General features: G+C 41.6%; 2 protein-coding genes across 9 annotated transcripts in view; both read right to left on the reverse strand.

The window, feature by feature from the left end:
- ZDHHC21 (zDHHC palmitoyltransferase 21) overlaps nucleotides 1–5,370 on the reverse strand; it is a 66,870-nt gene extending 61,500 nt beyond the window's left edge. For 2 of the 8 annotated variants that reach the window (XM_078062346.1, XM_078062344.1), the window contains exon 1: nucleotides 4,694–5,118. The gene's annotated coding sequence lies outside the window, so the exon portion shown is untranslated. Of the gene's footprint in view, nucleotides 1–4,693; nucleotides 5,127–5,237 lie in introns of those variants that run through there. The other 6 variants (XR_013444015.1, XM_078062342.1, XM_078062343.1 and 3 more) reach the window with 6 other exon arrangements.
- Nucleotides 5,371–20,026: 14,656 nt separating this feature from the next.
- Nucleotides 20,027–23,556, reverse strand: CER1 (cerberus 1, DAN family BMP antagonist). Its single transcript, XM_036074207.2, has 2 exons — nucleotides 23,048–23,556; nucleotides 20,027–21,331 (listed from the first exon to the last, which is right to left on the reverse strand). The coding sequence occupies exons 1-2, from the start codon at nucleotides 23,543–23,545 to the stop codon at nucleotides 21,017–21,019; spliced, it is 813 nt and encodes a 270-aa protein (XP_035930100.1). The 5' UTR covers nucleotides 23,546–23,556; the 3' UTR covers nucleotides 20,027–21,016.
- Nucleotides 23,557–24,399: the final 843 nt, after the last annotated feature.

The raw sequence follows: 24,399 nt of genomic DNA on the forward strand, positions 1-24,399 counted from the left end.
AGAAAGTTCCCAAAAGAAAACGGTTAATATATGGATATATAAAATTTAAACTTATAATTGCACCTTAAAATGAAGTTACAACTATATACTTTTAAACATATTTAAACTTCTGATGTTATCTACTCTGAAAATTGGCCAAGATAAATAATTCTACCTAAAATACCAAGCTACAGGGGCACCTGGGTGGCTCAGATGATTAGGCAGCTGACTCTTGATTTCGGCTCAGGTCATGATCTCAGGTTCTTGGGATAGGTCCTGAATCAGGCTCCACACTCTCTTTGCCCCTCCCCTTGCTCCTGCTCTCTCTCTCTCTCAAATAAATAATCATTTAAATATATATGTGTGTGTGTATATATATATAAAGATTAAAAAATATATCAGGCTATAGCTGTCTCTAATAATTAGCCAAGGGGGTAGTTCAATTTTTAAAATATCACATAGGTATTCAGTTTATTTCAACAGAGTAGGAAATTAATCTTGTGGGGATATGAAAAAGAGAGCCACATTCAAATTATGACACAGCCTCCAAGCTGCCGTTTCTTTTCAAGCTTCCGTTTAGCCATCTGTAAAATGGTGATAAAAATAACTCCTGGAATTGTTGTCATGCTTAAATGAGAAACTGCCTGACAAATGAAAAGCAACTCCCAAAATAGTAACTTTAAAGGGGAGTGGGGGACAGGAGAGGAAGAGAGACAAAGGTAAGTTTTACTTCTAATCCTGCAAACTCCAGAATCAAACAGTGTTTCTGGGTCCCTACCTTTAAAGTCGTGATACAATCTAACCATACCCCAGCTCTACTTCCTCTAACACTAAAGTCTGAGAACACTTGTCAGGGATGAGAAACCTCCCACAGCCCAGCCTTTCAGCTGCTATCATACTATGAGCACAGAGGGAAGTTTTATTTGCACGTGTTGGCATGGGGTCTCTTCAAGCAGAAAACTGAAAATAGAGATTTGATCTAAAATAGACGGACTGAACTAAAACCTGTAAACCAAAATCTTTCAAGGAAAAGCAGAAGGGCTGGTAAGTGAAGGACTAAAACACAGTTGCGAGCAAATCAGGACCAGATTTCAGAAGCTAATGAAGAATGCACAATCAAAGTAGGGAATTTTGACTCAATGCTGAGGTCTCCAGGAAGACTTTGTGAAAATGTGGGTGGGCAAAGTGTCAAAGGAGAACATACTTGCACCATCAGTGGTTTCAAGAACCCACTTCTAGAACAAGCCCTTAAATCACTACCTTCTAGGCAAAACTGAACATAAGACATTGCTCCTCTGTGTACCTGCTTCATGAGTGAAAAATAAATGTAAATTAATACCTCTATTAAAAATATTGCACTGCAGTGACACACCTCATCGGAATTCCCTAACAGAAAATAAAAATAGCTTGGAAGGTGTGGGATGGTATGAATTAAAGATACCAAATCCTGCTTCAGTCAGTATAAAGTGTCTACGTTGGAATCTTCACTGAGGAAGGCAGGGATGTTGTGGGAGAGAGTCAGGAAAGGCGAGAATAACTAAAGTTGAATGTAGAGTAGGGACAGAAGGCAACAGATAACCTTTGCTTCAAACACAGCACAAGAAAAAACCTTCAGATAAAGTAAAAGCCAGAAATGAAGAGGCTCTGGTGTTTCCTGGCCATGAAACTGACATGTTCTTCCAAAGGGAAAGGGAAACCAGCTACCTACCTCTAGTACCCACTCCACCAAGACAAACTGAAAAAAAAAAAAAAAACAAAATACTAAATCAGATTTCCTTCACACCAGGCTTTACCAAAGCAGGCACAGTTTAAGAACAATAATACTGAAAGAAATCATCACTCCGTCTTGCTTGAAGCTGAAAATCCTACAGGAGGTAAAGTTATTCATTCCATAATTATGGATAAAAGGCTTAAAATCAGAAGCCTGGCTGAGATCACACCCGAGCATGTTAAAGTTAGAACTAACATAAAACTAATCAGCGAGTGGCAAAATACTCATTTTTACCTAACCTGCCCTTTTGTGGAAGCGGCAACAGGTAGATGAAGAGAGCAGATACCCAGTCAGCCCCTTAAATGGGATGAGGTAAATCTACCTCCGAGGTAAAGCACAGGGCAAGAGGAGGCCTCAAAGGCAGAAGAAAAACTTTGAAAATGTCACGTCTTTTCCCTAGGGTACATCAAAAGAGGGAAGTAAAGAAACTATCACCCTAAGATATTTCTGGCGAGGTAGCTACCGATGAGAGCAGTGCTACTTCACACCTGTGAATAACTAGGTTTATTCAATTTACCAATGATTCTTTTTTTTATTTTATTATGTTAATCACCATACATTACATAAATTTACCAATGATTCTTAACCAAAAAAATCACTATGCTGACAATAAAGAGGGTTTTTTCCATTTATTCTTGTCTCTTACCTGTATTTTTCACTGATACAAAATAGTTCAAACATTTTTCAGCTTTAATAAGAGCTATAAGTGCACTGATTATTCTACTAGATGTTAAAATGCCATTTATATTTAGTGCACTTGAAAAATTGAATCTGAGCCCTAATGTTTTACTGAAGCAATATAAAATTCCTTCATGCCTTAATATGAAAGTAAAACTCAGCTTTAGGAAAAACTCCCTGGTAATAAAGATAGATTTTCTTCTGCCTTCCCTGTTATACCTGTTAATACTGACACTACCATTATGTAGCCTTCTACGCTGAAAAAGATTGCATTGACTCACACTCAATTACAATCCCAGGAAAAAACCTCCATGGAGGCAATACTAGACTTCTCAATTAGTTTCTTCACTAATACAGGGCATGATTTTATCCATGCACTTTTCCACAGGTTCTGAATCATTCCCTATGAATTAAAGAAATCAGGCAGTGGGCAAATAAGTAAAAATTTTATGATTCACACTGATCACTCCGTCTTTAGAATCTACCTGTTAAGCTGATGGTTACATGTATGCATTTACCTACATTTGTATTAAATAAAACACCCCAGAGATAGGTAGGCAGTGTGACACGGTTACCATCATTTTATTTAAAATATGCTCTATTTCTTTTATTCCAACTACAGCTTCTAAAGTATTTTACATTTAACAGAAATCACCACCATTTGAAGGGACCTAATTATGATCCCATTGGTTTACATCCAAAATGAGGAATTCAAAATGAGGGATTCTACACCAAATACTATTCCAAAAGTATAGAAATATACCTTTTTTAGTTATATTTTGATATAATTTTCCTAACACTTCTTCAGGTATATGTTTAAAATGTACTCTTAACATGTTAAAGGGTTTTAAATTACAAACGTAGCATATGCCAAATAGGTATGGAATAGCTAAAATGAGCCTTAAAGAATTTAGCCTAACTCCTTAGTTGTATAGATGAGAAAACAGGGTGGATCACTGACCTATCCATGACCCTACAGCTAGATTGTGACAGCAGTGGGACTAGAATCTAGTTTTTCTTTCCACTACACTAAATCTCATTTGGTTCTTTCTTTCCAATTGATTTCTCACCTCATCTCTTCCTCAAAAACCTTTTTGCCATTAAGAGGTTGAACAACTAAAGCAACATAAAACACTGCTCTGGATTTTATCTGTAAAATAAGTAAAATCTAAAGAAATGGGAGGATTTAACAAGACATTGCATAAAAAGCCAAGGAAGGCACATACCAAGCCGTCATCAAATAACTATTATTGTTCGTTATTATTATTTTTACAAGGAAGGTAGTGTTTTTTTTTTAAGGATACATACATATTAGCATCCTAGGCTGAGGATCCATCTGACACATCACCTTTTTTAACTTGCGCTTAATTATCCTCAGTCGTCTTTTAGGCTGTAACTTTACACTATGATTTATGACCCACCCACAATGACCTTAATTTTTTTTTTCCTCTTGTATTTTATGGACTGCTATAACTGCAATATTTTCGAGTAATAACCGGTCAGGTTCTCTCGGCCCTAGAGATACAGACATCCTCCACTGACTCACAAGGGATTTTAAAATGTGACCCAAATATAGCTTGAGAAACCACAACTTTAAATGGACTCTCCACTTAAAATCCAGCAACCTATTTATTATAGTAAATGGTAACAAGTGCAAACTGCTGCCATCCATAAGCCATTTTCTCAGAATCACTCTTGGATCCGGGCGGAGGGAGGCAGAAGGTCAATAAGGGAGCAAACTCTTTCTGCTCCTGCTAGTCCTCTGCAGCCTCGCGCCGGTGATCTGGAAATGAATGAAAGGCGGCGATAACAGAGATAAACCCGGGATCCCTGCGCAGGTCTCCGGGCGGGGCTGCAGAGAGGAAAACTGTAGTTCACAGGCGAGAAACTCAGGGCACAGATTTAATCAATTAAAAAGCAAAAGCAAAAAAAACCCACCCCAAATCACCTCGGCTAGAGCAGGAACCCACCCCCACCCCCACTCCCAGTTCTGGAAAGGGGAGCTGGCGGGCTGCGGCGGCTGCTCTGAGACCCGCCGGGCCCCGGCGAGCCGGATTCGGAGCGGGAGCGGGGGCGGGGGGGTGGAGTGGGGGGCGCAGGTGCCGGGGGCAGGTGCGGGGAGGGGCAGGGCGCGGGGCGGCAGCGCGGCCAGGTGAGGGCGGCGGGAGGCGGGCGCCGGGCAGCGGCGGCGGGGGCCCGGCGGGGCGGGGGCCGGAGGGGGGGGGTGGGGGCGGCCGCGTCGGCCCCGCGCCTGCACACACTCACCGGCGCCGGCAGGCTCGCCTCTCGCCGCCGCTGCTCTCGCGGCCGCCAGCCGCTCTTCCCCCTCCTCCTCCGGCTCCGGCGCCGCCGTCGCCCAGGCCGGGCCGCGCTCCCCTTCCGCTTCCGGGAGCCGGAGCGCCGGGGCCGGCGGGGCGGGTGTGCGCCCGCCCGCGCGCCGGAGCCACCGGCCGCCGCCGTCTCCGCTCGGCTCCCGGGAGCCGCGATGGGAGCCGCCGAGGGCCGAAAGAGCAGAAATCGCGCCGCGGGCGGGAGGAGATGCGCCGCGGCCCGAGGCCGCGTGCGGCGCGGGCCCGCCGTCACCGGAACACTCGTACCTGACGCACCTCGGCGCCTCCGCCCTCCCGCGCTGCCACCTTCCCAGCTGTGCCCGGGCCGTCCTTCTCTGTCCCCACACCCTCACCGTCCCGCTCTCTGGGGGACCGCAGAGGGGCCTTCCCGTGAGGACTGCAAGTATCCCTCTTCCTTCAGGGATAATGGCCAGCAGGCCTCTGTCTTCCGCTAACGCGTTCTGGATGTCCCCTGGTACCTTGTTTCCAAGTGCGCCCGCGGCATCTGCATCCTCTGGGAACGTGTTAGAAATGCACCACCTCAGATCTGCTGAATCAGTATCTGCATTTTAACAAGATCTCCAGGTGATTCCTACATGGGCACCTTAAATATTGAAAGGCACTGGATTCTAGTGCGTGGTCTTGCCTCTTCAGACCCTCTATGCGCCAAGAGCCAGAGTCGCCCCGGCCATCTGAGATGTTGCCTAGGCCTGTCGGCAACCTCAATGCATACCCAAACAAGCTTTACTCCGTACTTAAGGAGACAACCAAAAGTCGTCAGCTTTCCCATCCCTGCAACCTAGGAAAAATAAGTTGACTCAACATTGTAAATAATCCACCTCCCGGCTAAGTTGGTATCTTACCAAACAGCGGAGACATACTAAAACTCCCCTCTCTTCCCTCACCTAGCCCGAACAGTACTTTTTTTTTTTTTTTTTTTTTTTTAAGATTTTTTTTTTTTTTATTTATTTGACAGAGAGAGACACAGTGAGAGAGGGATCACAAGCAGGGGGAGTGGGAGAGGGAGAAGCAGGCTCCCCGCGGAGCAGGGAGCCCGATGCGGGGCTCGATCCCAGGACCCTGGGATCATGACCTGAGCCGAAGGCAGACGCTTAACGACTGAGCCACCCAGGCGCCCCCCGAACAGTACTTTGGATACAGTATTTGGAGTCGTGTAGCGCTAAATCTTGGCGCCTGTATGCCACGGGAGGAGATAATGTGTGGATGGAAGAATAGTACTTGATGCATAAAATCTGAACTTATAGGATGGCATTGAAAGCCCTTCACATACTTGTCTCTACTTACCTCTCCAGTCTTAGCTCAAATGAACTTGGTTCGTTTACCCTTCCTAGGATGCCCTTCGTCTTCCTCTCTGATGATCTTTACCCAAACTTGGGAGTCAGTTCAAATCCTGCCAGCCCAGAGTACTCTCCCACCACCGTACTTATATCACACACATGAAGCTTATTTTGGACCCATATGTTACCTTGTATTGCTAGGTATTTTTAAACATGTTGTGTTCCGATTTATGAATCAATTACAAACACCTTAGGACCTTAAAGACCTACATCAGTGATTATCATAGTCCTCACACCAGCAGCATCAACATCCCCTGGGAACTAGTGAGAGATCCACACTCTCCAGCTCCATCCCAGATCTACTGTATTAGAAACTTCAGGGGTGAAGCCCGGCAGTCAGTGTTTTAACAAGCCTTCCAGGTGATTCTAATGCACACTCAAGTTTTAGAGCTACTGACCTGAAATATTGTCTTTTACCCCCAACGGAATTCAATGATTGGGATTGATTTGACTATATGCAAGTTTTATCGCCTTTCAGATTAAGAAATCAGCTCCTCCATTTATGCATAACTAGGTTGGGAGGCTGTGACAATTGCTTTTGAAAGAATTGTCTTTGGTTTTCATAATGCATTTTATGTAGTAGGATCTTTGTAACTTGGTTTGTTTGAAAAGAAAGAAATAAAGGGGCCCCTGCTTCTGACTCTTGGTTTTGGCTCAGGTCATGATCTCGAGGTTGTAGGATTGAGCCCCATGTCCGGCTCTGTGCTCAGTGCAGAGTCTGCTTCAGATTCTCTCGCCCTCTCCTTCTCATTCACTCGCTCTCAAATAAATAAATAAAATCTTAGAAAGAGAGAACGAGAAAGGGAAGAGAAGAAGGAAAGAAAGAATACAGGGGTGCCTGGGTGGCTCAGTCCTTTAAGTGTCAGACTCTTGATTTCTGCTCGGGTCATGATCTCGAGGTTGTGGGATGGAGCCCCATGTCTGGCTCAGTGCAGAGTATGCTTGAGATTCTTTCTCTCCCTCTGCCCTTCTCCCCACTCACGTTTTCTCTCTCTCTCAAATAAATAAACTGAAGGAGGGAGGGAGGGAGGAAAGGAAGGGAGGAAAAGGAAAAGAAGGAAGGGAGGAAGGAAATATAACTTGTCACTTTGGGCATAGGAGAAACGTGGAGTTTTACTTCCAAAATTTGAGTACCTGAATTGCATATTATTTTGCTCTCTTTTAGTATACTATTGTGAGAAGGAATAATTTTTTGGCAAATGATTTCAACAAGTACCAAAATGAGAATTAGTTGAGTGGCACGTGAGTGCTGTGACAATTGGAAGTATAGTATTTTTCATGCACTTTGTCATGCGTTAACCTGTCTCTTATCAGCCAAGCCCATTTCACAGAGAATGTTCTAAATAAGACGTGGAAGGAGAGAAGTGGCAGGAAAAACATTCTCAAAATCATGATCTTTCTAGCATAGGCACTTAAGAAGTCTAATCAAGGGCCTATTTGTCCCTTACACTGAAGGTCAAGTCATAAGCATGACTGTATTATGTTGCAACCCATATACTTGACTCCTGTTTCATAATGAAAGGGTAAGGGAGATATGGCATCATGTAATCTTTTTTGAGACGCTTTTCTATTTACTGTAAGGATGGAGAGAAGATATATCTGCTATATTCTCCCTCCAGAATTCTAGTCTACTTCATCCTTCCTGTGACTAGCTGAAAGATGATTATTAATCAAACTAATATTTATCTGGGAATTGAAAAAGTAGGCAAGAACCAGCAGCATTGCTGCGACTGCCAACTTCACTTCTCCACAAAGGCACAGTCAGGGCATTTATGTGGATAAACTCAGCCAACTAATGTGCTTCTGTGCCGTGACTGGGGAGGACTGGATTTGACTGCAATTTCCAAAAGTCAGTGCAAGTACAGTCCAGAGTTTAATCAACACTGGCTAATAGCCCTTGGCAGCTTTGGGTGGATGGCGTTCTCCACCTGCCCAGCTGGGTACCATGCCCTAAGCACCCACATTTGATGCACATTCATGATTTCTTGGTTGCTTATAGTCATCTCCCCCATCTGTTTGAGTGGCAGAGTGCCCATTCCAGAACAGTCTAATATTCTAAGAGTTGTTCTTAACCTCTTTTGGGTTACACATCTCTTTGAGCATCCAATGAAAGTTAGGGACCCTCTTTCCCAACAAAGTGCGTGTGTATACACACAATTATATAAACATGTACATATATATTTATGAATAAAATTTCAGAAGCTGCCCCACCTTCCCATGCCTCCAGAGGACCACAATGAAGTCACGAACATCAAGTTAAGAATCTGCTTTAGGATATGGAGAGTAGGTAAAATAAACTTTTTTTCAGATATTAAAGATAACTCTAAAAATCACTGTGTGCTTAGGAGATAGAACAAAAGCAATGCTAAGCAGAGTTACATTTGGGAGTGCTAAAGAAACACCTAGTCGTGTCAACAGAGTGGTTCAGGAGTGGCTTCATGGAGAAAGGTTCTTGCATCAGGCAAATAAGAACAGGACTTTGGGACAAAGGATCCCTCCAGCATAGGGGAAAGGGTATGCAAAGGCATGGAGACATGAAGGTATGGCAGTCCATCCAGTGTGGCTCAAAAGTAAAATACATGGAAAGATAGAGAAGAGAATCAAAAGGTAGAATAGAGTCAAATCATGGTGAGCCTCAAATTCAACGCTATTTCCAATGAGGAGCCAATATAAGCTTTTGGAGTAAGGTAACCTAGAAAGACTTTATTAGTGAGTGCCATGGCGTCATCAAAATGCAGACCAGTAGAACATTTTAAAAAGTTCTCCATAGGGGCACCTGGGTGGCTCAGTCGGTTGAGCGTCTGCTTTCAGCTTTGTTCATGATTCTGGGGTCCTGGGATCAAGTCCTGCTCAGCAGGAAGCCTGCTTCTCCCTCTCCTTCTCCTTCTGCCCCTCCCCCTGTTTGTGCTCTCTCTCTCTCCCTCTCTCTCAAATGGGTAAAATCTTTAAAAAAAAAAAAAATTCTCCATATCCTAAATTGAAACCTATGAGTAAAGCCACATGGCTTCATCTCAACTTTTTAGGGTTGCTTGATGCTTGCTCTAGAGGTTTCTATTAAGCTAAATCAAGATGAACTCAAAATCCTTACAGTTCGTTAAGTGCCAGTGAGAAAACATATCCTGGTGAATGTTCAGGTGAATTTAGAATCCAGGACACTGAAAGAGTTAAAATTTATTTGGAATTGAAAGCATGAAAATCAACTGGGACCGAAAAGAGAAAAGAAGCCCCATCACTAATCAGGCTGGGAGGAGAGACACAGGTCAAGCCAGCTGCCAAGTTAATAGCAAACACTGTTTCTGCCAAGGTCATGCGGCAGATATAAATTACTATAATGACCCCCTCTTTGGGTGATTACTGACCAGTGATGCCTCAGACCACTTGCTATTTTCATTTATTACTGGGGATACCCAAATGCTCGGCCAACTTCACCTCACGACAGCACCCAATTCCTAATTAGTTCCCTCTTTTTCTAGTCCCACCTCAATATAACAATCGATCCAAAACTGATCCCTGCTTCCCTTCGACCATCTTCAAAATCCTTCAGTGAAAGCCCAATTGACATTGGGCTCACCCCTCCTACTTGTCTAGTGGTACTTCTCTGAAGAGCCCTTCCTCCTTGAAGGGCAAGAAATCTGATTTTTGTCCGGCTACAGGCTTGTCCCTGGCAGTCTTTGGCTGATTAAGTTTTAGCAAACCCATTTGATAATGAAAGCCACCCATCGTCAGAATTCAAAAGTCAGGGCTCTTCAGGAAAAGGGTCTCCTTTTCTCCGTCTGAAGGTAGCTGCCATTCTCAGCAATGAGACTCAGCGGTTTCACACATGGATTCTTCCAACACAGGAGGAAGTGATGCTCTGGGTAGGTCACTCCGATCCCTCATCTTTTGGAGAAATGTGGATTGAGGTAGAAAGTGGAAGGAAAATGGGCTTTTATTTTTATTTTATTTTTTTGAAAATGTGCTTTTTAAAAAAAAGAAAATGTGCTTTTAAGAACAATTTTTACAAGTAGTGTTTTTAGAAAATAGCTTAACTTAAGTAAATGGGATTAATAGAGATCCAAGACAGAAGTAAAACGGGCCTAGAAAGATGATAAGTTCTACCCCGGTTCAATGTAAAGGACATATTAAAAACAGGGGCATTTTGATGATGCTGAGACCTCATTGCATGAAGAAAAGAGATTGAGATTTTCATTGAGAGATTTTATTATAAAAACAATAGCTAAAGAGATGGTGAGGATGGGGCGGGGCAGGGGGCTGGCTTGTCTCTAAGACATAAAAATAGAGATGAGGAAGGGGCATCTGGGTGGCTCAGCTGGTTAAGCATCTGACTCTTGGTTTCGGCTCAGGTCGTGATCTTGGGGTGGTGAGATGGGGAGCCTGGTGTGGGGCTCCATGTTCAGCAGGGATTCTGCTCAGGATTCTCTCTCTCCAACCCCCACCCGTGCCTCCCTTCACTTGCACTCCCTCTCTCTCTCTCTCGAATAAATAAATATTTAAAAAACATAGAAGAGGAAGACAAGTTAGAATGCAGACCTTAGAGGCGCTTGGTTGGCTCAGTCGGAAGAGCATGTGACTCTTGATCCCAGGGTCATGAGTTCGAGCCCCATGTTGAGTATAGAGATTACTTAAATAAATAAGCTTAAAAAAAAAAAAAAAAAGAATTCAGAGCTTAAACAAAGTGTGGGGCAGGGGCACCAGTAGAATCAAAAATCCAAATAGGAGAGTTATCTTTGGTAGGAGAAGAAACAGTTACTTAATTCTCAAAGTCAGAAACAAAAGAAGAGCCAGAGGGTGAGCAGATGGGATATTTTGAAGGAGAGAAAAGGGAAAATTCAATGGCCTCCATCTTCACATAGACTCCAGAGCAAGACATGCTGAGCTCTCAGAAAGAAGGAAAAGGGGGGCATGTTCAGCTCCAGGAAAGGAGATGAAGACTCTAAAAGAGACAGCCCACATGGCTCATGCGGAGATAATGTTGACCAGTGGAATAAAATAATCTGAGTCCTCTAGAAAAACCTGGGTGCCAGAGGTAATAAAAATAGCACTTTCTGCTATATGTTATGGCTCTAAAACACTTTGGAGAATTAACTTCTGTTGGTTTCCAAATATCCTAACTCACAGATCTGCTTTGGGTTCTTGGTATCTACATGTAGCAGATGAAAAAAATGAGGCCACCTGACATTTCATCCTTTCACTGCAGAGGTCACAGCAGGAAGCCTCAGGCTTAGCTGGCAACAGTATATAAAGATGGTGGAGAAAATTCCATAGGCCATTCAGGTTCAGAGGGTCATGATGAACAGCATGGGGGCAGCAAACACATAACTGAGGAATTCAGTGGAAGCAACGAAGAAAAATTGACTAACGACTTAGAATGCACTAACCACATCTTGGGTTAATTAAATACCTGTGCTGCTTTGGATAACAATACCTGCCAAACTCAAAGACATGCACACACACACACACACACACACACACACACTCAATTTCTATCGATAATCTTGTTCTTTGCTCTCTTAGTCAAGAAGTAACTTTCACTGTAACTGCATTACAAAAAAAAAAAAAAAAAGTCAACCCCAGGCTCATACCTGTTCTAGCAAGCAACCTCCTTGTTCACTCCACCTTTTCATATTCCACTATTGCTGTTTGGGAAGAACCTGGAGATATGACCCTACAGAGCCATGGAGGCAATAATCAAATGGGGTCAACCTTAGGTTTAGAAAATTTTGCACCCAAGAATCATCCCCAGGCCTGGATCTGTGAAAACCAGCATTCTGAGAGACTCTTTCCTAAAGCAATCTGATCACAGTTGTGCTGTCATTCATTAATTGCCACGGGAATCACCAACTGTCATCACGAAGTCTTTTACAGGCACCCTGTAAATATTAAAAAATCATGTTAAAATTACCCTGTGTGCAACAGCAGCTGATGCTGTTTTATGGAGACAGTATTAGAGAGCATGGAAACATATCACACTACAACTCCCACGATCCCTATTTCTTACAGCTCCCCTGAAGCAGGATGCTGGGCCACAATTTTAACCCTTGAGTCACAGCAGGGAATCATTCCACTGATCATTTCCACTGAGGCAAATCTTACCCTTTAAGCTAGGTGTGTTCTTAAGCTCTAGATGCCCTTTGGTGCACTCGCCACTCAACTTTCTACTCTAAGAATGAAGGCGGGAGAATTATTTTTGAAGTTTCCCAGGGCAGGAAGGAATATTTCAGCTTTCTTACAGTTAAAACTAGCATGTGGGTGTGCATTCTAGCAGCTCCGTGACCTGTCCGGCTTCTCTTAGACTCTGTGCCAAGCAGAATAAACATTCTGGCAAGATGTCTGCCCTGATTTGCAAAACCTCAGAACTAACTCAAGACTTATTTGGGTTGTCCCATAAGTCCCGCTTGCTCCCCAAAGACCTCCTCTATGGACCCACCATAACGTCTGAAACTTCCACCTGTGTAATTTTGACAGAGAGAACAAGATCCAGAAGACGTCTGTTAAAATAGAAATGACTAGATGAGATTTTCAAAATACTTTTCATTTTCTTAGCAGTGATGATGGTATTATCCTTATTAAGTAAGAATATCCTCATTCTAGGAGTAAGGGTGAAGTGTCATGAGATCTGCAATTTGCTTTCAAATGGTTCAACAGTCTAAAATTATGGAGTGAATACACACAAATACACAATCTATACAAACTGAAAGATAAAGCAAATATGGCAAAATGTCAACCATTGTTGAGTTAAAGTGGCGGTTATGGAGGTATTCTTGGTGTTATTTTTTTTCAACTTGCTTGTATTTTTGAAAATTTTTATAACGAAAAGGTAGAAAAATTCAGATTCCCAAGAATATCTTGAATTCAGTGAATCATACTCCTTAGGTGTGGAACCAAGAAAGCATTGCTTGTGAGCACCCCAAGTAAGTTTTAGGCACACTGATATTTGGGAGTTATTGAATTATAGTGCTAAATGCCAATGAAGGAATACTTGTAATAGGTATGTGATAAAAAGAGCAATTTATTTGGGGGAGAAAAATAAATTCAATTAAACACCTCTATCTCGTCTGAGAGAAAAATCCACTTTTGTTAACTGGGCAAGGGTCATGTTACTCATGAATTGCACAGAAATGAAATTTGAAGAACTTAGAAGATGGTTTCTATGGAGAATAACAGGAGGACCCAGAAGGGCTGGGAGAACAGCATAATGTTCTGGGTCTCGAAGAGATCTGAGCAAGTGTTCATAATTCCTGTGACCGGAATTCTTCAAGTGACTTCCACCTTTTCGTGATCTGGCCTGGGGGCAAAATCACCGGTGGAGCTTTAAAAATATATCAAAGATTGCCTGCCGTCCCCAACCCCCTACCACCACCCACTGGAACACAGTTTCTATATTTTACAAGCACATAGGTAATTCTAACACACAACCAAATTTAAGAAGCTGAAATCCAAACTCTTCAGTGGGGTAAATTCTGTCCCAAGGGCAGGAACCTGTCATAACCATCCTGATACCCCAGTGGATCAGCACAGTGCCCGATGCTTAATAGGTTCTAAATAGATGTTAATTGGCTGAATACATTGACAGGCTAGAGAGAGAAATGGACCTGAATTAGGAGCTCTGGGCCATTGTAGATAATTTGAATATCCGGAAGTGAAGGTAAGAGAGAGAGGAAAGCTCGAGAGTGAGGTGCAGGCAGAAAGGAGGAAAAGTAGACGCCAAAGAAAATTCTACCTGTTTTGCAAGTTTCCTCGGAGCTGTGCCAGGGCTCATAATCTCTTTTGCAGGCAAGCAGGAGAATGGGGGCAGAAAGTCCCTTTTTGTGATATCTGACCATTTGGGAACCACTTCATGTATAGGTCCGTGCTATGTCCCCATGGTCCTGAAAAGCCCCGGGATATTATTTGCTTACGCGCAAAGGCACCTGCTAAATCCCATGGATCCCAGGCCCCCGAAGAGGGCATCATTTGAGTGTCTTACTTGAGCTGGTGCAAGATGTAAAATCTGTCTATCCACTTAAGTTTTCACCTATTTCTTGCCTGAGGTTTGGGCAGGATGCAGGTTTCCTTTTAGTAATAGAATTGTGACTTAGGAAAAAGCACTTACTGGAAATTCTGGTTCTTTAAACATTGGACATTAGGAGGTGTGTTTCCCTTAGCTTGTAGACAAGCGGAACTTGTGATAATTTCTTGGTAAAATATTAACTCGAGTCCCCACCCACAGGTGGATCACTGGGAATTGTTTTTTTTGGAGAAATGGAAGAGGAAATAACATAAGAGGAATAAGAGGGAGGCAGGCACTAAGCGAAAATCTGAGCTGTCTGCCGGAAATGTGGGTGGATAATTGGGGCCTGGCTTTGGAGAACTAGTATTTCTACTAGTCCATTCCATTGCTCAGGGAATTATTACTCACACATTTCACCACTGCACGCTCCTGGATGTGAGGCCTGGATGAAACAAGGTGAAGAGGAACCACCCATGTGTATTTCAGATTCATCCTCTGTTCTGAAAGCGGAAACCTGACTTTCCTGAGTTCCAGTCCGTTGGGGTTGGTGCACACGATTTCCATGGTTTCTTCCAGCTCTTCTGGCCCCCATGCTTTCTTTCCATTCCAATTTATCATACCCACTGTTAAGATTTTTGGCTCATGGAAATCTTTGGGAAGCTCATTGGAATTCTGGACCTTCTCCCCTGAAGGATGGCCATACCTGCAACATATGTGCACATTTCAGGGGGTTCATGAGCCCCTCTGGAGTGACTATTATAAACCCATGCCCTCCGAATCTGCTCGCAGACCTTCAAAAACCCCCTATTGCCTACCAAATATGTCCTTAAAACCTGTTGGCTGTCATTCAAAACTCCCCACACTATCTATACTACCTATTCTTCCATGAGCAGCTCCCCAAATTCATTCATTAAGCTAACGTGTACTGAACATTTATCTCACATAAAACATTAAAATTATACATTTTATGTATATATATATATGTTTGTTTCTATATATATGCCAGGATACAAATATTAAAATATAAGTATATAATATGATACTTAAAACAGTATCTCTCATGCATTTAAAATATATTAAAACTATATGCTATATAAAACATAGAACATTATATTAGAAGCAGAGGGGTAACACAGATCTCAAATATATGGAACTTGTTCAGGAGTTTACAATTTAGAAGTAAAGATAAGTAAATAAATAATGATTACATAAGTTAAAAAGTGGCAAAGGGCTGTGGCAGACACTGTTGTTTGCCTACTCAACTGTCATTTCCTTTTTATTCCTTGCTGTCAGAGCAAAGGTTTTGTTTCATTGTTTAATTATCCTCAGGGTAACTGATTTTATTCAGCTCTTTAAAGGGGATGCAAAAAAAAAATAAAAATAAAAGGGATGCAAAGTGGGAGAGAATCCTTCTCTTCTACTATAGACATTGGTGTGGGAATGGTGACACATGATGTCTGGAAGTGCAAGCAGCCATGTCGTAACTGAGGGGAGTTTTAGCTTGTGGAAGACACACTGAGAGTGACAGAGCAGAAAGATGGAAGGAACTCGAGTCCTTGAAGGAATGGTAGAGCTTCCTACTTGACCAACCAGGAAACTAACTGCCTTCCATGCTTCTTGTTACTGAAATACTAAATCCCTTTATAATTTAATTTATTCTGAGTTGTGTTTTCCGGTACTTGAGTTGAAAGCATCCTCACTGATTAAGTATCTTAAGACAGGCATGGATGGATAATGGGCTCTGGGAATCAGAGAAGGAATAGAGTAGTGGATAAACCAGGAGTTTAACTCTATATGTGTGTGTATATATTATGTTTATGTATATGTATATATATGTATATGCACGGATATATATATGTGCATATATAAATACACATATTTATTTACATATTTTTAATGTTTATTATCTTGAGGCAATGTAGCGTATTAGGAAAGATCTGGGATTTTGGAGTCATTCAGCTTCTACTGCTCTTGAGCAGTGCTGCTTTGGGAGGGTTATTTAACTTATATGAGCATCTTCACCTACAAAATAATACAGTACTCCCTACCCTGTAGGGTTTCCCGAGGATTGAATGAAATGATGTGTATGAAGTGTTGGCACAGTGCCTGTTACGTGATAGACCTTCAACATACGATATCTACTGATATTGTTTCTTTTGTGCAGACAAAAAATAATGTATTAAGTACCTACTATGTGCTGGGCTCTTTCCTAGACATCGATTACAATGGTGAAAGAAACCCAATATGATCCCTGCTCTCATGGAGCTTATGATTTGAGTACTGATGACACAAGTAATGGTATAATTATAAACGGAAACAAGTGCTGGGAAGTGAAGGTATACAGCACCATGAAATCACGCGAGGCTACACTGACCTTGTGCGGGGCTTAAGGGAGGCTTCACTGAGAAAGTGGAATTTCAATTTGGGGTTGAGCGGGGCATGGTGGGAAGATCATCATTCTAGCTTTACAGAAACAAATGTATTTATTTACTTGTTCCCCGACTGTAAACTTTGTAAGGTCAGGAATTATATTCAAATAATCATGCATTCCATTATTTATATTCTTTGTACCCAGCACAGTGACCAGGCTCATCGCTACCATAAATATTTGTGGACTGAATGAATGAAGCTTTCTGACTCTCACTCTCCTTGTCAAAAAAAAAAAAAAAAAAAAAAATGGGTATAAAATGTCTATTTCTAGGAGATGAGGAACAGAAAGCACTTGAACACATAGTAAGGGCTCAATAATTGGTAGCTCCTACTATTATTACTATCATTATTGCTTTATAATTTGCACATATTATCTCTGCTACAATGTTGCAAGCTCCAGGGCAGAGGGAAATGTGTCTTACGTATCTTTGCTTATCTCTGGGTTCTCAGCACAGTGTCTTGCACAGAATAGATTCTTTATAAAAATTAAGAAGATGCATGACATTCTTAATTAGGAATTAAATTGACAGTTTAAAGAGACTATGTACACTGAAAAAATAAATTATCAAAGCTAAGCTAACCACTCTCTGTAGGGAATATTTAATTCCAAGTTTCTAGAATCAAGATAAAATATACATTTAAAAAAAAACTGTAAAAACTGTTACAAAAACTAGACAGAACCCTGTGTGGAAAAAAAAAAAAAATCACTGTAGAACAATTCAAACAGAACATCATAGATATAATTTAAAACTCACAGCTTTCATGTGACCCTTTCAGAGACTACTCAAACTAAGGTAACTAACCTCTAGCACAATTCCTTATCTCAGTTCTTTGCATATCACTTACAGCCACCTGATATTTTTCCTTTTTGGTTGATTGATTAACAAGTTGACTGATTCTCAAGTTGCTTGTCTCCCCCAACTAGAATGTAAGCTCTATGGGAGCAGGGAGCTTGTCTGACTTGTTTTCTTGCTATATTCACAGCACCTAGAGCTGTATCTTGCACATGCCTGGTAGATCCATAAATACATGCTGCATAAAGGAACATCTATAGAAAAATAATGCTATTTATTATAAATGGATATATACATACCTTTATAAAAATATAAAAGGATATTGAAAGTATAAATAGGAATCCTGAGGGCTTGAGAGGTCAGGGGTTTGGGGGATGGGACCCAGCATGGTGGTTGGAGGGGACTTTACTTATACGTGAAGTGGTTTATTTCTTTAACAAATATAGACAAGAAGCACGAGATGACAAAATGTCAAATATTCTGATGGTAAAAATTTGAGTGTTTGCTATAATATCTTTTGCACAAAAGATATGTGTTTTAAATTTCTCAAAACAATTTTTTTAAAAGAACATCTGAATGGAAAAGAGTGAACTAAGCCCTTGTGTTTTTACAGAATATAAAGCTCTCTGAAGTGCTGCTATCTACACTTGATCATCACAGTAATTTTTTAAAGATTTACTTATTTATTTTAGAGAGAGAGCATGAGTAGGGGGAGAGGCAGAGGGAGAGGGAGAAGGAGAGAATCTCAAGCAGACTCCCCACTGCCCGTGGAGCCTGACATGGGGCTCAGTCTCACGACCCTGAGGTCATGACCTGAACCAAAATCAAGAGTTGAACGCTTAACCGACTGAGCCACCCAGGTGCCCCCACAATAATTTTGAAGTAATTATTTATCACCCTCATCCTATCTGGGCAGAAAATGAGACCAAGATTGATGAGGGAATTGCCATGACCACCTCTCCAGTTAAGGCAATGCTTAGCTGAGAACCTGACCAAAGGATGATTTCTCTTTCAAGAGGTAACATCGATGTCCTTCAAATATGATTGCTGAGCAAGAGGTAAAAGAAATTAGCTTTGAGGCCCATAGGCAAGAGACCTCAAAGAGATCTAAACTGATGGGCAATGAATGAGCAAATATTTTAATACAAATAGAAAATATGCTCCAAATGACCATAGGCTGGTTGCTTAAACTTTTTAAGGCTTATTTTCCTTACCTGTAAAATAGGGTATTTACCCACCTCATAAGACTTTTGTGAGGATTGTACTCATATGTGGAATTTAAGAAACAAAACAGAGGATCATAGGGGAAAGGAGGAAAAAATAAAACAAGATGAAATCAGAGAGGGAGACAAACCATAAGAGACTCTTAACTCTAGGAAACAGACTGAGGGTTGCTGGAGGGGAGGGGCCTGGGGGGGTGGGGTAACTGGGTGATGGGCATTAAGGAGGGCACGTGATATAACGAGCACTGGGTGTTGTATGCAACTGATGAATCACTGAACTCTGCCTCTGAAACTAATAATACACTATATGTTAATTAATTGGATTTAAATAAAATAAAATTTTAAAAAAGATGTTTGTGAAGATCGTATAATATATGTATTTGTGCATTATATAAGTTATATAACTTATAACTTATGTAAGAGACTCAGCATAATATCTGGCACTTAATAGATGTTCGATATTTGTGCGTTTCTCTCAGGTGTCTGTGCTCCCGTGTATTATGTTGAACCATTGAGAACTGCCTTTATTTTTTCCAGTAAAAATGGATGAACGTGGGCAATTTCATGAGGTTTGCACTATGAACGTAAGCTCTGATACCACCATCCACTGTCTCATCTTGAATTCACGTGGGGAAAGAGCAGAGCAGAGTTTGAATAAGACTGATGATTGTTTGGGGCTTGGGCTTGAGAGTCTATTTGCAAGGATAAATAAAAGGGATTTGCAAGCATGTAAGGAGAAGGACAGTCCAATTGGCAGAGACAGGTTTACATAATCAGGGCTAGGCGATTGCACACAAGGCAGCTGCTCAATAGCTTTTGGCACCACAATATATTGACCAGCTGGGCTATCATTAATGCTTAACAGTTTCATCCTGTGACCATATCTTGGCCAATTAGGTTGTCTTTGACCACCGAAGGGTATAATATATTCTGATGTAAATGCCACATGTGTATCTATATATCACATATTCTATTACTTTGATGTAGAATATACACTAAATATAAACGCATCCGCTTCTTCGGAATGCCAGGTTAGATGGTGTGATTAAAGAGAAATAGAATCAAAGTATACATTGATTCCTTTAAAAAAAATCAATATTCTGGGAAACGCCTTTCTGTGTATACTGTAAGTAATAGGGTTCAAATAATTAAAATAATTTGAAGATGAATTTTTTAAAGAATGATTATAGAAAAAGAAATAGGGCGAGGGAAAGCCGGCCTGTACAATGTATGAGTACAAATAAATACAGAAGGAGAAATGGAATCACAAGGACAGTGATTTTTCTGTTAACAGGAAACTGCTGGAAGTGTCAGAAGAAACACTTGAGGCATTATCACTAGCCTCTGAAGTCATTTGAGAAATGCTCCAGGTATGTAGTCTCCAGATAGCACCTTTAAGTTATGGGACAGAAAAAAACCATTAAGACAAAATTTAAGACAACTGAATGCCATGACATTTCCCAGAATGCATCATACACTAAAATTTAATACATTAAAATATTCAGAATATTTTCAGACCTTGCAAGTATAGCATTTACCGAACAAAAATCTGTAATACAAAGTTTTTAGAACACAGCAAAAAACCAGTCATCCCAACACAGACCTGTAACTTACTACCTAATCCAAAATGAGTGTGGATAAAGAATTTCACCTGTAAATTGTTTCAATTTTTAAACATTTGCAGTTTATTTAATTTGACGTCCACTGGAATTTTTTGGTTACTTTCATCGGCATCAATGAATCGACCTTTAAGCCTGGTACTGGTCATATATTTTTATTTCCCCATCGTGGAGATACTTGCGTGGCTACCAATGATTGTTTCCTGTCCCTATATAAACCACTAAAAGTAACATTACCATTCCTTCTTCAAAGCCAAGGACCAGACATTAAGAGCTTTATATGAGGCGTATCAAAAAAATTAAGAGGCAGCCAAGCAAGCTATTCCTTACATCTCTGCAAGTCAAATAATCATCTGATGGAAGGCAAATAAAATGCTGCCTGAGATGCAAAGAATCCTTCCTACAGATACTAGATACGTGTTTTGGTGGTGCTTTGACAAGCCATTAAAGAAGCCAATTTTTAGGGTCTACTTTCTTTCTTTTCCAACTTCAGATGGAGGGCTTTAACCAGAACTCGGAGACCCTAGATCATGGAATATTCATAGCGGAGAGGACTTTAGCAATCATCTGATTCAAGTCCCTCGCGTAGAGATGAAGCCCTCAAGATGGAGAAAGCTTCCACAACTCCTTAACATCCTCCTGCCCAGGGGGCAGAGCCAAGACTAGAACCCAAATATGTACCCATAACTAGATGAACACCATTGCCTCTAAATTGTTCTAGCTCACTACTTTTGAACCACCTTTCCCTTAAAATAGTGTGCACCCACTAACATTTCCAAGCTGAATAAACCAGCACCTTTGCTACTGTAGTTTTGCTTTTCAAAGGTAATAGTGGGATCTCTTTTTAAGTGGAAAATCCTGGGATGAAGGGATCCTGGGCATGAAATTCTGCCTGGGAGCCTGCCTGGAGGAGGTGTCCATGCTCATGCTCAGTCTTCATCTTGCACTGGCACTCCTCCACCAGCATCACCACCTTGACCACGGAGGCAAGGCCAGTGCAGTTCAGCTGCAAGTGCATCGTGGTGAACTTGGCAGGTGAGCAGTGGGAGCAGAATGTGTGGGGGTGCTGCGTAGCTCCAGGAAAACGAACGGCCCCACATTTCCCAAAGCAAAGGTTGTTCTGTACAACTACTTTCTCACAGTCTTCATGGGTGATCGTCTACAAGGCAAACACATCTCCATTCAGTTATCTTGAGTCATTTCATTAACACACATGATGCAGAAGCAAAAGACTATAAGTCTGAAGATAATTCAGACTAAAATGTGAAAATCTTTCCGATTTTGCATATATTACAATATCTGAGTGATGGCTAATCTCTAAGGGCATAAAGCCACCTCAACTAAATTTCTTTTATTGAGTAGATTAATAAATTAGCCTTTAGGAAATCCCTAAGTTAATGAGAAAATGCTTTACATCTTAAATGCCAAACTTTAAGAAATTTTGTCTAATTAGATGTTACCAGTTGAAAAAATTCGAATGGCTAACTTCCTATACAAGTAATGTGCCTTATCTTTCTACGCCCCACAGCACATTATGCAAAATAGATTCTCCATACGCGATTGTTCAACTGCTCATAGAGTAGATCGGAAAATCAAGATGAATTCTATTCTATTCTGCAGAACCTATAGTATGTTCAAATCTATGAAGTTGCATGGGGCAAAGTAATACATATGTCTGCAAATCATCATGCATTATATCACCTTTGCCCCTCCCATCCCCCCTTCACCTAGCTTTACGTGCCCTTCAAGATATATGAGTCAAACACCTTAATCTGAATTTAATTAGTAACAGAATTCAAAATAAGACTTTCAAAGGAAATTCGATTGCACGATTCTTGGGAGCAATATGGCCAACAAAGCAGTCATTATTATTAGATAATGGACTTATTGCTACATATCTTTGCCTTTTCAGGCAGAATACTTAACTGGTTTCACAGTCAATTACCTTATAATACTGCCTGCTTAATTGGGTAGCATTATTGCACTGTAAAATTTTACTCTCTCGTGCGTTGCTTTGGGTTCAATATCTTCGTGTTTAAGGACCTGATGCAGTTTCTCAATTTAATTTAACATTTGGAGCACAGGGCTTGCCAGGACTGACTGGAGGAAGTGGCTAGTAGAAAATGCCCCTTTGTCTTAATAGTGCAGAATCAATCATAATAACCACAAAGCAGCCAATGCGACATGAAGTCAGAGGTGTTTCTGAGGGGAGAAAATGTGATTTCACACTGATATTATTTTTTGAAAGCTTATGAGAAAATAAGTTAAATTAAATCATTTTTTGCTGCAGTAATGTTAGAAATGATGTAGCAAGTTCCATCTGACAGCCTATGAAATAGTCTGGTGGGAAATACAGGGATTAAGACCAAGATACTTGTGTATGTGAATGTTTGTCGAGGAGTCCAATGTATCCCACCTTATCTACAGGTAGAGTCAACCTGCTCGTCCACATCCCAGTAGAGTGTAGAGGTATAGCCAGAGAGAAGTTCTGGTTATCGCTCTAAGTTCCCACACTTCTCCTAACTGAGGGTATGGTCTTACTTACCACTCCGGATAGAACACCTCCAGCATAAAAATAGGTAAAGCCCCTTAAAACAAAGGTCTGTGCCATCAATATAAATGATTACTAATCTGAGCAGTAGTGTCATACTGTTCTGACAGCATTTCCAGAATACCAAAAACCAATGGAAAGTTAGAAGGAAATTTGGGAAGTCTAATCATACTTTGCCACACGTTATGATGAATGCCCAAGGATCCAATCTGGAAGTTAGGTGAGACTCAGGCTCTTGGCAGCCTCCTCCCCTACTCTGCACCTGTCCCAGTTGTCCGCCCCTTTCTTACCAACTCTGATCCCCTCCCCTTCCAGAGCAGATACCTGGCCAAAGGGCACTGTCCTACAGGTCTCCTGATGTACTTCGTGGCTTTTGATGGGCAGGATGATCCCCTGAGAAGCTGGACTCATTCTGAACATGAAGTGGTGCCAGAATTTCTTGGCCTCTTCCCGAAGGGGAGATTTCTCCATCTGCAGCCCATCTTTTGGCTGAGTGACGGCGTGGGTACCAGGTGGGAAGCGCTCAGGGACCACGTCCTGGGGTGGGTGCAGGTCTCTCTCGGGCTTCTTCCAGAACCTGCCAAACCTGGAGAGCATCTTCTCTCTCTGCCTCTGGCCTTCTCCTGCACCTATGAGGTGGGGCACGGCGACAAACAGATCTGGCTTCTCCTCAGCATCCTCGTGGTTGCCAAGGGGGAGCTCCCTGCGATCCCTTTCTAGGAGCACAGGGGAGACAGAACTCTGACTTGGGCAGCCATCCCGCTGCTGTGCAGCCTTCCCTAGAGGCAGGAGCACCAGCAGCTGAAGTAAGAGAAGACACATGCTGTCGGGGGCCCAAGCTTCTTTCAGTTTCACAGATGGTGAGGCCTAAAGGAAAGAAAGGCTCACTCTCCGCAGGAATGCAAACAAGAAGATCCTATATATAGATACCTGCCTGGTGGGATGGAAAGGCAGGTGGTCAGTAGCCAGGCAGAGTAAACACATTTATTGTTTGCTTGAATTATGTAGGGCTAATGGTGTCAAGCCTTCACTTGAGTTTTGTGTATTTTAGAAGGCCCCAGTGAAAGCCTGGGACCCAGGGGGTAATTAGCTGGTACTTTATCGTCTGAGATTTACAGAGCAGTATTTGGGAAAACAACACATTCTTTTCCCGGATTTCCCATCACTGTTATTAGAAGAAGGACCAGAGTCAACAAACATTTGTGGTGCATCTGCTTTATATTGGGATCAAAAAGACAAGACATGTTTTTATGACAGAAGTATATCAGATAAAAATTAAAGGCACACATTTAGCAAAAACCCAGGCCTTTAGGCTACACACGCACACACACACACAGGCAGCCAAGTAAGTGTATCAAAATTATAAGAAAGGAAAGGGAAGAAACAGAAGAATGTTAACTTTGTTGAGCAGAGGACTCTCCCTCTCGGTTAGATGTGGTTGGGGTTGTTGATTTTTGTATGCTAACAGAATAAAGGGAATGCATTCTCCTTTTCCACACAAGGAAACTCACAATTCCCAAATTAACCTCCTCACTTTAAGAATCAAATACTTGAAGCTAAATTTCACAGCTGGTCAGCCATCAGATAGACTCTTTCAATTGTTCACAAATTTCTCAACAGGATCCTCAGTAATTGCTCATCAGCCTTCAGTGAAGATGGGGAAATGTCTCCCTCAA

This window comes from Halichoerus grypus, chromosome 14 (assembly GCF_964656455.1).
Source record: "Halichoerus grypus chromosome 14, mHalGry1.hap1.1, whole genome shotgun sequence".
NCBI lineage: Eukaryota > Metazoa > Chordata > Mammalia > Carnivora > Phocidae > Halichoerus > Halichoerus grypus.

Coding starts and splice junctions, on each gene's coding strand:
- CER1 (XM_036074207.2), bottom strand. CDS start 23,545: ATGTGTCTTCTCTTACTTCAGCTGCTGGTGCTCCTGCCTCTAGGGAAG. Junction 21,332..23,047: donor GGACAGTGCCCTTTGGCCAG/GTATCTGCTCTG, acceptor TTTGCCTTGTAG/ACGATCACCCATGAAGACTG.